The sequence below is a fragment of the Hyperolius riggenbachi genome, chromosome 5 (assembly GCF_040937935.1).
Source record: "Hyperolius riggenbachi isolate aHypRig1 chromosome 5, aHypRig1.pri, whole genome shotgun sequence".
Lineage (NCBI taxonomy): Eukaryota > Metazoa > Chordata > Amphibia > Anura > Hyperoliidae > Hyperolius > Hyperolius riggenbachi.
In genome coordinates, this window is record NC_090650.1 from 40,701,444 (window position 1) to 40,714,390 (window position 12,947).

At 43.5% G+C, this 12,947-nt stretch overlaps 1 protein-coding gene across 2 annotated transcripts in view; it reads right to left on the reverse strand.

The window, feature by feature from the left end:
• Nucleotides 1-12,947, reverse strand: part of CFAP69 (cilia and flagella associated protein 69) — a 78,161-nt gene that overhangs the window by 817 nt on the left and 64,397 nt on the right. For both annotated transcript variants that reach the window (XM_068235528.1, XM_068235529.1), the window contains 5 exons: nucleotides 11,605-11,742; nucleotides 9,217-9,293; nucleotides 5,519-5,716; nucleotides 2,035-2,121; nucleotides 704-808 (listed from right to left, as the gene is read on the reverse strand). In XM_068235528.1, coding sequence (XP_068091629.1) covers nucleotides 704-808; nucleotides 2,035-2,121; nucleotides 5,519-5,716; nucleotides 9,217-9,293; nucleotides 11,605-11,742 — 605 coding nt within the window. The remainder of the gene's footprint in view (nucleotides 1-703; nucleotides 809-2,034; nucleotides 2,122-5,518; nucleotides 5,717-9,216; nucleotides 9,294-11,604; nucleotides 11,743-12,947) is intronic.

Here is a 12,947-nt window from a genome sequence, read left to right on the forward strand (position 1 = left end):
ACATGCAGTGGTATGGAGGTTTGCGTTTGTGTAACAAATATGCATTGGATGCATCAGAGGGCAGAAACCATTTCCACTTCAAATTGCGATCGCAATCATGCTGGGATTGTGATCGCAATTTTCAGTAGTTTCAAAATGCTATTTCCTGAGTGCTGCGTTGGGATTTTTGGCGTTTAGGTTTTCTGCAGTGCGATTACAATTTTTGGGAGGTTAGGGGGCGGGGCTTGAACCTACATCTGTAAATCGTACAAAAATTGCACATGCTGAGCAATTTTCGTGCGCTCCCCTTGACTATACCTAAGCACAATCGCAAAAAAACTGTAGCAGGCAGCGCTTAGGGGAAAATGGCATCGCACTAGTGGAAAAGACACAATGTGATTCTATCTTCATATAGAAACGCATGTGATTTGAAATTATCACACATGTTCTTGAAAAATGAAACTAAATGCTGCAAGTGGAAAAGGGCTCTTTGAGATGGAGAGAGTGAAAGCTGTGGTAGGGCCCTTTTCCACTAGCGGCGATTGCGATGCTGAATTGCAAAATCACAAATTGCTAGTGATTTTTAGTCGACAGGCAGCTTTCACATACTGTAATATGGAGCTTTGTGTCTGTGTAATAATCATGTACTGGATGCACTGGGTGACAGTTACAGATGGAGATACTAAAAGCTGGGATGCTCTGGAGGCAGCTCTCTATCACGTACCGTAGTGTGGAGGTTTACGATCTCTGTGGAGTGAATGTTGGCATATTGCGCTTTTCCTTTAGGTCTGGAGGACTCAATGGATTTTTTCTGAAGCTGCTTTGCTTTCTGAAACACAAAAAGGAAAATTATTTCAGGCATGATATACTTTTTTTTTATGTACTAATGTGTTATGAAAGCCACGGCTGTCCCCAGTACAGCGCTGCTGTAGATCACAGCGCTGTACAGTGTAAATAGATGGTTTCGCCGTCTATCAGTCTCCGAGCGGCGATCCCCTGGAAGACTGATGACGGAGCAGGGCTTCGGCATCGGCGCACGCGATCCCCTGCTATCTCCGCCCCCAGGAATTCACGCCAATTGGCGATCAGCAGTCCTGGGGCTGCCGCCGCGTCCAAGCCAATCAGCGTGGAGCGGTCGGCAAGAAGTTAAAGGAAACCAGAGATGATATGTGACATGATAAGATAGACATATGTATGTATAGTGCCAAACTCACAAATAACTAAACTGTTTTCCTTTGTTTCTTTCTCTGCCTGAAAGAGATAAACATCGGGTATGCAAGTGACAGTTTCTATCCGGTTCGAGACCAGGTTGGACTGGGTCAGACTATAGCATAACCCTCACTGATAAGTAATTACAGCCATAAAACACTTTCCTGTCAGTAAATGGCTTTCTAGAGCAGGAAAGAGATAAAAACGATCAATGATTTATAGATTTGAGCTCTGACATAATTCAATGAAGGTGTCATTGAGCAGAGACAATGAAACAGTTAAAATTTACAAACTAGATTTAAATATAAAATAAAACTGTGCGATATCTTAACCATTTCAGCCTGCGGGTATTTTTCACCTTATGGACGAAAAATCAGCGGGCGGGGAGAGGCGCTATGGAGGAGGCGGGGGTGCGGCGAGACTGACTCTGGCAAAGGTAAACAGCCGGCTGTGACACGCTGTGTGTCGCTAGTGCAGCTGTGTGATTTATGGGGTCACAGCAGAGCGCAGGGGGGGGGGGGGGCCTAGGGGGAGCAGTATAGCAACAGAGGCTAGGCATTATATGCAGACCCAGCCTCTGTGTGCTATTCGGATTATTAGAAACCACCTCGGGTTCTCTTTAAATGCCAGTTCTTGGGAATCCACTGCAAGTGCCAATGTTCATTAGTTTTCTACACAGCACTATTCACTGTAGTGGCTGTCTGTGAAAACATACACAAAAACTGACAGGAAAATCAACACAGCTATATGGTTTCTCGTCAGTTTTTGCCACAGTTCTTGATGTGTATAGTGAGCGCAAAGGCTTGGGGCCAGGCTGAAAGGAAACCTGCAACAATATAACATTACCTTCAAAACTTCATAATTGGATGTCCGTGCCAGGAATTTATCCCACGTTTTCATCACTATTTCACTCTGCTTGAAGTTTGCTTTAATCTGCAGTTTAAAAACAACAACATCAAAAAAACAAAAAAACAAAACAAGACAGACCTAAGTATTTCCTTATCAAGTACTTTGTGAGCCCTCATTATATCAGAGGTTTTGTCACTTCCCAGCTGTCATTTTATCAGTGTAGCTTCCAGGAAGTAGGAGGGTCATTGGGAAAGTAACAGCTGTTTTCCTTGAATCAATTAAGGAAACATTTTGTTTGTTTTATTTTAGGCACAATGTATCGCCTGCTTATATCACCACACAATCACCTCCTTTATTTAAGCATGTCATATTTTTTTCTTTATAAGGTTCTCAATCCTTTAGTAGTAGCATCACCACACTCCTCATCTATGGGTTGGAGGGACTGAGGGTAGTGGCTTCATGTTAATGCTGCTAAACAGTTACCAGTGTTCTGCAGTCACATGACAAACTGTGCAGGAAAATGATAGGTTAACCTGACAGATGCAAGTTAAGGAGACACTGAAGCGAAAAAAAAATAAAAATGAAAAAAAACAAATTTTGATATAATGGATTGGTATGTGTAGTACAGAAATAAAAAGAAATAAAAACATTAGGAGTAGAGACATAAGTATAATATTGTTTCCAGTACAGGAAGAGTTAAGAAACTCCATTTGTTATTTACGCAAAAGAGCCATTGAGCTCTACGACTTTCAAAGTCGCAGAGAGCTCTGTCTTCTGAAGCTCGTTATCTCAACTATCAGTCACTGTATTTTCTTTTTCTCTCCAGAGGACAGTTCAAAAGTTCACTGACCTGCTCTGTAAAATCATTTAGAATGCTGAGTAGTGTATAAACTGCAAATATTAGAGAATGATGCAATGTTATAAAATACTCTATATAGCTGAAAATAAAAATATGAGAATATTTTCTTTGCTACTAATGTTCTAGTAATTATCCGCACTCCACAACCAATTCATTATATCATCATTTTTTTTCCGCTTCAGAGTCTCTCTAAAGGACAACTGTAATAAGAGGGATATGGAAGATGCCATATTTATTTGCTTTTAAGCAATACCAGTTGCCTGGCTATCCTGCTGATCCCCTGTCTCTAATACCTTTAGCCATAGACCCTGGACAAGCATGCAGCAGATCAGGTGTTTCTGACTAGTGCTGCTCAAATCCGATCTGGATGAAATCCGTATAGTTGTGATCCGGATTTGATCCTGTTAAAATCAAGTCACCTGTGCGGGCTGGGCGGGGGGTTTAATCTTACCTATATTGACGTCTTCTTCGTCCTTCCCTCGGCGCCTCCCACGATGCGGTCCAATCCGGAGTCACGTGACTAAAAACACTTCCTCCTTCAACCCGGAAAGAGGAAGAGTTTTTAGTCACGCAACGCCGGATTGGACCGCATCGTGGGAGGCGCCGAGGGACGGATGAAGAAGACGTCAATATAGGTAAGATTAAACCCCCCGCCCATCCCGCACAGGTGACTTGATTTTAACAGGATGAAATCCGGATCACAACTATACGGATTTCATCTGGATCGGATTTGAGCAGCACTATTTCTGACTTTATTGTTAGAACTGACAAGATTAGCTGCATGCTTGAACATTTGCATGTGAGTGTTTTTTTTCAGTCACAGGAATCAATCATGCAGGCACCATTCCTATCTCTGCAGCCAAGTTAAAAGCCAGCGTCTTGGTTACAAAAGAATGCATTCTCTTGCTGAGTCACCTACACTGCGCAGAAGTACCCAGGTAAACGTAGGTGTCCTAACTCTGGCCCTGTAACATGCATAGTGCAGACATGCAAACATTCGTTGCATGAAACCTATCTAGGGATTAAAACAAACAGATGAGGGAAGCACTCTTGCTCGGCAATATACCTTATTGGACACAACAGTACACAAACGTTTTCAAGCTACTTGCTCTTCCTCAGGTGTACAACAAATAACAGCATAGAAGTGCAATTTATACAATATCCTTCCCACAAAAGCAAGTAGCTCGAAAACGTTTGTGTACTGTTGTGTCCAACATAAGGTATATTGCCAAGCAAGAGTGCTTCCCTCGTCTGTTTGCTTGAATCCATCGTTCTTGTGTGGAGTGGTGAACCACAGGGGGTAAGCACCGGCAGCCAGGTGGAAAGTTCCCCTTGAAGGAGGTTGAGGAAGGGTCCTCTATTGCGCAAGTACTATCTAGGGATTAAAAGCACACATCCTGATGTCCTCTCCTGGGACAGACAGCGCATCCTACCAATCGCACAAGGGAGCTAACATAATATATTCATGTGCACCATGCACATAAACCATGCACTAGTGTCAGCTGAGAACAGAGAGGTATCAATGTACAGTGAGGCGGCAGGTGAAAATATAGTCCTTTTTCACCTGTCTGCCTCCCTGCGCTGTACCAGGTTGGTGCTTTTCAGAGGGAGAGGAAGTAAAGCGGGAATTATTTTGATAATGAAAAGACACCCAGACTCTTCATCTAGTGGCGGTGGTGGGCAGCAGTGAGCGTGTCCACAGAAACGGCTCGGAGTGCCACCTCTGCCATGGTGCCGTAGGTTCTCCACTGCTGGTCTAGGATATTCCATATTGCATACATGTATGCACTGCATCTACTGTTCTTCCTATAGCAGATTTCCTCTGACTTCTGATACACACCATGTATCAGATTTCCAGTGAAATGTTCCGTGATCTTACATAGTTACATAGTTAATTTGGTTGAAAACAAGACATCTGTCCATCAAGTCCAACCAGAAAAAAAATATAAAAATAAAAAAAAAACATCCTGACCCTGCACATATCCCAGTTGATCCAGGGGAAGGCGGAAAACCTTACAAGGCCTGGGCTAATTAGCCTTAAAAGGGAAAAATTCATTCCCGACTCCAGACAGCAGTCAGATAAATCCCTGGATCAACTCTCCTGGGAATTACTTAATAATTATAGCCATGGATGCCCTTCAATGCAAGGAAAGCTTTCAAGCCCTATTTGATTACAGATATCGAGTTTGCCATCACTACTTCCTGAGGTAAGATATTCCAGATTTTAACCACTCTCACTGTGAAGGACCCCTTTCTAAATAGATGGCAAAAACTTTTTCCTCCATGTACAGATGGGATTTACCTGGCTGACTAATTGGCCCAGGTCTTGTAAGGTTTTCCGCCATCCCCTGGATCAACTTGTCCGTTGTACAACCCTAGGGAAAAAAAGCTCGCCAAATCACCCTCTGATGTACTTATACATGTTAATCAGGTAACCTCTCAGTCAAGATTTTTCCAAGTTAAATAAGCCCAGTTTGTCCAACCTTCCTTGGTAAGTGAGATCTTCCATTCCCTGAATAATTAATTCCTCTTCATTTAGTAATCTCTCTAGCTTATCTTCAAACTAACGTTAATCTTCCCAGAATGCATCAGCCCAACTGGGCAGATGGGAATAAGTGTCACCTCTGCGTATTTCTGCTGCTCCTCCTGAAGCTCCATCTGCTGGTGGTTTTCAATCATTTCGGTTTGGTGAGAAGCGACCAGTTTACTGATGTTCTCTGTGGCCTTCTCTATAACCTCCAGAGCTTCATCATCAGACGTGACCGGCTGGATGTTCTCCGCCCGCAGCTCAGCCCAGATCTCACGCCACACCTCCCCCACCTGAGCAGACAGCAAAGGAAGAGAAGTGTAATAATAACAACAAAAGCTAGGGTGTAACTATAAGCATAGCTGGAGGGGCGTAACTAGAAATCACTCGGCCCCCCTGCAAAACTTTGGATGCCCCTCCCCCCTCGCTTTCTGCACAGGTAAACTGAGAAGCAATGTTATTCTATTGGCTAGTGCACACTTGAATGTGTTTTCTCCATGCAGATAACAACAGACAGCAGTGAAGCACTGCACACATTTTCTCTATCAATTACATTAGCTTCTGTGATAAAACATGCATGTTTTCACACATACAGACACTGGTGTGCACAAAACGCATACAGAGAACTGACAGACGAGTGTGCTAGCTTATTACACTCACTCTGTCCATCTCTGATGGAGCAGAATTGGCTCTGCAGACTTCTCCAGCATCACTACAGTACACAGCACTTGGGAAGGGGTAGAGAGGTTGAGGGCAGGGCGCTGTACACAAGAGCCTGCTGCACACTGAATAGGGACTGTCTAAAAATCTTTGTCTACAAAACTTTGATTCGTTATCAGTGGCTGAGCAGATGCAGTCATTAGAACAATTGTGCAGAGAGCAGAAAGTTTTTTTCTTATCCTGCTCTTAGTTGTCAGTCTCTCAGGGCAGGGGAAAGAAACTTACCTCACAGGGCCCCCTGTGGCTTCTAAGCCCCCCCCCCCCCTGCGGCTGCATCCCTTGCAGGGTCTATTGTTATGCCCCTGTATAGCTGCCCAAACACTGGGCAAGCAATGGTTGGATAGTGTTCCGGTTAAAGGGAACTAAGCATCCTTTTTATCCCTGGAATATCTCCTGGTTTCTAATAGCTATAGGAGCTGCCATGTTCCCCCCTCCCCTTCTAGCCCTCCTTATTTAGAGAAGTCACAGATGCTATCTTCACATCTTCCCTCTGGATAAGCTCTCTGAAGCAGTTGCCCCAATTCCCTACCCCCCTCTGTTGATGAAAGGTATTGTTTACTTCTTGATAGTGTGTGCAATAAAACAATTACATTAGTCCTTAGCTGCCTGAAACCTCTGCGGTAGTGCAGGCCAGCTGAAGTAGGCTAATAAAACCTCTGCTAACTTTTATATGTAAATAAGAGGTAAAAATGATTTTTTTTAAATGAGTCACATTGTTGGCATGCATTTTTAATATTCCATTGAGATGCCCTGGGTGCTAAAATTGGTGCTCAGTGCTCTGCTTCTGACACAAGCGTTCTGGGTTTGAATCTCAGCTTTTCCTGTTCAGTAAGCCAGCACCTATTCAGCGAGGAGACCTTAGGCAAGACTCCCTAACACTCCTACTGCCTATAGAGTGCGTCCTAGTGGCTGCAGCTCTGGGGCTTTGAGTCCGCCAGGAGAAAAGCGCAATATAAATATTCTGTGTCTTGTCTATATGTTATTATTTGAAGGAATGAATGGCATTTCACTTGGAAAGTGGAATTAACCAGTTCACCCCCAAGGGTTTTTATCCTAACGGACCAGAGCAATTTTCAGTTGTCAGCGCTCCTCCCTTTTATTCCCTAATAACTTTATTACTACTTATCAGAAGAAAATGATCTATACCTCATTTTTTTCACCACCAATTAGGCTTTCTGTGGATAGTACATTTTGCTAAGAATTTTTTTATTCTAAATGCATTTTAATGAGAAAAACAGAAAAAAAAGAAAAAAAATCATTATTTCTCAGTGTTCAGCCTTTATAGTTTTAAAATTAAACATTCTCCTGTGGATAAAACAAACACGTTTTATTTGCCCAGTGGTCCCGATTATTAAACCGTTTAGATTATGTCCCTACCACAATGTATGGCGACAGTATATTATTTTGAAATATAAGTGGTTATTTTTCTGTTTGTTCTGGCCATAATTACAAGCCCCTATGTAATAAATTAAAATTAATTTTCCCCCATAAAATATAGAATAAAAAAAGCTGAGTCCCTAAGGCAACTATTTATTTATTTTTTTTAAGCTGATTTTTTTTTTTTACAAGTGTTTTTTTTGGGGGGGAGGGTTGGAAGTGTAATTTTATTAATGATGTGTATATACTTGAAAATGTATGTATTTTGTAGGTGTAATATACTTTTTGGCCACAAGATGGCGCTGGTGAACACTCATAGGACGTGTTCACTTTTTTTTTTTTTTTTTACACACTTTATTAAACTGTTACATTTCCTGTTTATGTGAATGGACGTAGCCGCTGTTCGCGGTCACGTCCATTCACTACAGGCACTGCGATTGGGTAGAGGACTGTTCAGTCCTCTTCCCCAATCGCCCAGCACGGGATCCCGACGGTAATGGCGGCGGTAGCGGCGGACACACGGCGGTAGCAGCGGCGGGAATGCGCGACGTATTAAAACGTCATGTTGCTGTTAATAGCGGTAAGCATGACGTTTTAATACGTTAGGATGGCGGTGAATGGTTAATGGGTGACACTGGCCATACTGTTATTACATATGCATGGGCGGCGCTATACTAGGACACCCTGGGACATTGAACCCTCCTCCGGAATCACAATGCCCAAGTGCCCTCAGTAGCATTCAGTTAACTGTCTCCAGGCTCTTGCAGTGTACAGTGAACAAGATAGGGTCTCTCCATGTCAGCCTGAGTCTCTGTAGGCATTAGGTAAACTCAGGGTCTTATCTATTTGCCATACATACCTCACAATCCTTGCAAGATCCCTTGTAATTAATGTATCTGGATGACACATATTTGCAACAACAAAAAAATCTCTACCTCCTTCTAAGAAGTGGTGCCCAGTTTTCTCTCTACTCTACTGGACTTTACTAAGATTTTGGATGTGCACGCTCTGTATCTCAGCTCCGGTGACTCTGCCCTGCCGCATTTGGTGCCAGGTACTACTGTTTTCCTCTCATATTTTATCAACAAGAATAGAGTCTGAAGAAGGCTTACAAGCTGAAAGCTTTCTGATTTTCTTTTACTTTAGCCAATAAACTAGTGCTTATATTTTACAGGCAGGAATAATCCTGATTCAAAACTTCCTGTATGTAAAATCCAAGCTCTAGTCTCCAGCGCTGCTTAACTACTAAGTAAAAGAATTACACATACAGTGTTTCTCTCCCCCCTGCCTCTTCCCCTTGCTTGTAGAGTCAGGCTGCGAGCTGGAATGATTTGTCTGTGATCTGGCCACACAGGAGCAGCTTGCTAGCAAGTGAGGATTAAAACATGCCAGCCAGCTAGCCCAGTACATCTGTAGGTAACTTTTTTTTTATCATAATAGTACCATTATTTCGACAATCTGCTTAAAATTCTCATGAGTTTTGTTTGTGATTGTACATTTGGCTTCTATCAATGCTGAACTAGTTAGCTTTAATTTTCTCACCTGAGTTAGACAAAAATTATCTAATGCTTGCCATACAAACATTGATTTTGATTACCCAAATGGGCCCCACCAGCTTGCCATCGTGCCCCCCCAAAAAATCTGAAGCTGGAGCCACCACTGTCTACAAAACAAATCATATGAAACTGACACTTACTTTAAAATCGAGATATCTGCTGATTATACTGAGAGTGACATAATCCAGCGCTGATAAGCCAGGCAAGTTCTCAAACCCTAAAGAAAAGTCACATTATCACACTGAATATAGTGCAAAGCAAATTCTGAGTATGTGAGCTTCTTTTATGGCAATGTTTTGTTTACGCTAATAAGGAGTTTAAACCGGTCACACAAGCCATTGTGTGGTTATAGCCTAGCTCACGCTAAAATGTGTGGTTTTTTTTCTAATTTGTTTTCTGATAGGTTTGAATGTTTGCATTTATAAACTGAGAGCTCGCTTCTGTTTTCCGGACAACATGAATGTTTTTCCTTTGTAATGTATAGTAATACAGCCTGAAACGTGTTCACAATATTTCTGTGTACTGTATATACTCGCATATAAGCTGACCAGCGTATAAGCCAAGGTACCCATTTTCCCCTCAGAAACCATGAAAAAGTGACTGACTGACTTATAAGCCCACTCACAGTTTAGCCCCCTCCACAGAAGCATGATGTGCTCCCAGTACAAGCAATCCCCTCTCCCCATAGCCAGATGTGTCCCCAGGATGAACTGTGTCTGAAGATGCCACTAAATAGCATCATAGATATGAGACACAGCGATTGCCACACAGGAAGAATCCCGATCATTGCACCGCTGACACGTTGCTTGCACGCTCTGCTCTAAAAGCCAAGGGACACAGGTAGTCTGAGCAGCACACTCTGCACTCCCTGTATTACATGGGATGGGGGCATGGACATAGCAGGAAGCAAGCTATCAAGAGCAGGATCCCTAGATCATTGCGCTCCTCTGCCAGGAAAAAAAACCTGCTCCACCATCTTTTCTGCTCCATTGACTCGCATATAAGGTGAGGGGGTAACTTTTCAGCACATTTTTTGTGCTGAAAATTGGGCTTATACGCGAGTATATAAGGCAGCTACTAGAATTCCTCTCTCTGTGCTAAGTTTCTAACCAATTTTTCCAGGAATTTACAGAAATCCATTGGTAACTTCAGGATAGAGATTCTCTGGTCACATAAATCAGTGTTCCCCAACCCTGTCCTCAAGGCCCACCAACAGTGCATGTTTTGTGGTAATCCACAGAGGTAGATAATCAGCTCTGTTGAGACACTAGGGTTCCCTGAGATCCAAAAATTATTTGAAGTATTCCGGGATGAAAAGGTTAAAAAAGACTGCACTACAGGGTCACTTTTAGGTAGCTCTGATGGAGAGTACCGTGGTATAGTTCCTTGACGTTTGGTAGCCAAACAATTGCCAATCTGTCCCCACCCCTGTATTCCAATCAAACTGCTTGGGCCAGCGGATGAATCAGTAGTTGTGCGTGTGTCCATCCAGTGTTGTGGTCGTTCAGGTAAACTACATCCAGCATTTAACACTCTGCTTCTTAGGCCCGGTTCACATTGGGAATTAAAGCCAAACAGATCCGGTTTCTGCTTCACTGGATCCATAAGGCTTGGTTCACACTGGCAAACGGATCAGTGAAAACGGATCTGCTCACTGGTCGATCGGATCCATTTTCATTCCGTTGCCACAGCAGCCGGGCGGGTAAGGGACGGTTAAAACTTACCCAGGATTCCGTCTTCTTCAAGTGCAGCCAGGCGGTACGGAGGGTTTCTTCCCGCCTTCCGTCTTCGTCCGCTTTCAATTGCATCCCATGTCGTGCCATGTGACTACCACGCTTCCTCCTTCCGGGTTGAGGGAAGAAGCATAGACACGTGACACAGTACGCAATTGAAAGCGGAAGAAGACAGAAGCCTGCAAGAAACCCTCCCTACTGCCCCTGGGTTTTGACCCTCCCTCACCCACCTGCCCCGCCCACTCAGGTGAACTGTTTAGGCCTGGTTTGCGTCCCCCCACCCCCAGTGGATTTTGCCCTTTGGAATGGTCCGCTTGTTCACTAGTGTGATGAAACGCTCCGTTCTCTCATTACCCCCAATGCAGGGCTTCATCTTCCGTTTCCGGTCCTCTGGGCCCAGCAATCCAGAAAAATAGCTGCAGCTGAAAACTTGTGGTCCGCTCTGCGGATTGAGCGGAATGGATCAGTTTGAACCGATGGATGTGAATGGATCCATAGGTTAACATTGGATCCGATCACATCCGTTCCGTTTGTACAACATTCGTTCCGGGAACGGACCGTTTTTAACGCAAGTGTGAACCGGGCCTACAACACCATAACAGACCTGCATAGGAATGCCCAGTGAATGCTACAGAAATGATCATGAGTCACGTGACCTGGTGATGTGGAAAATGACTCAACCACCAGCCAATGGTGTGCCAACAGTTATCAGAAAGCAGCTTGAGGTGGTTGGGAACTGGACACAGGAGGTCAGCTGAGGCTCTGTGCTTTCGTATGGGGTGTGACGGCTCTTACCTATCCTGGAAAACACAGAGTAGATTTTGGCTCTGATATTTTCAGCCACTTCCATGATTGCAACACTGAAGCAGTTGGCCGGCATTGGGGTGACTTCCTGCTCCTCCTGGAACTGGCCGGCCAGGGGTCTCTTTGCATCTGTAAATAAGGAAGATCTATCCGTTACCTGTACATGATAGCTATAGTCACCACAGGGCATTTGTATGGCTAAATAAACACAATGTGCTTTCAAGATATTGATCAGGATTGTACTGTTATGCTGGGTACACACGTTGCGTTCCCGCATCGAAAGCGCCGCTCGATTCCCGACGATTCAAATATTTCCGAGCATTTCTGAGCACATTTCGATGATTTTTAGGTCGAATGCCCTGTAAAGTATGGCAAATCGACCTAACGATCCATCGACCCACGAATCGGACATGCCGGAAATAAACGAATCCACGGAAATCGAGCGGCGCATCGACGGGAATCGAGTGCGGGAACGCAACATGTGTACCCAGCATTATGCAGATGTTAAAGAGGAACTGTGACCCAGGATTGACCACCATCCCAATCAGTATATACTATCCCCTTTCCCATGAGAAATATTTACCTTTTCTCAAATAGATAATCGGGGAAGGGGAGTCTGTATGGCTGATATTGTGGTGAAACCCCTCCCACAGTGTGATGTCCTAACCATGGCCCTGACAGTTTCCTGTCTGTGATCCTTGTTGCAATGTGGGAAATAACGGCTGTTTCCCACTGCCAAGCAACCAGTATCTCCTTCTGTGTATATGTATATCTATAAAAAAAAAAAAACCTTTTAACCTATCGCAATGTTAGGGGGTGTGGTTATAAATAATGGCAGTTGGAGCTGTCTAGTTTTCTTCTTGTCTGGCAGTAGTAAAGATAATGACTTGCAGGCTGATTGTGCATCAAACAAAAAAGGCACTGTGGTGACAATGTAGTAAATTATTCCGATTACCCATTTTTACTGTAATTTTCTGGTTTCACTATCAGAAACACTTCCTATATTTATATATTGCTTTATATTGGTATCTAGCCCCGCCCTCCTAGTGATGCTTAGCCTAGGCTGCTTAGCTGTGTGGGATGCTCCTCCCAGAGCATTCTGGGAGACCGGGTATAATTTTCGATGGCTTTGTGTTGTGCTTTCAGAATGTAAATCAGGGAGAGGGCAAAAACTGTAAATTAATTGTAATGATAAAAAATATAATTCTTCATTACATTCTTTTTTTACTACAGTTCCTCTTGCATTGTCTAAATGCTTGACTGAAGGTGTGTACTGAATGCAAATTGTATAGGTAGGCACTATAAAACAGCATAGTTTTTTACATTCACAGATA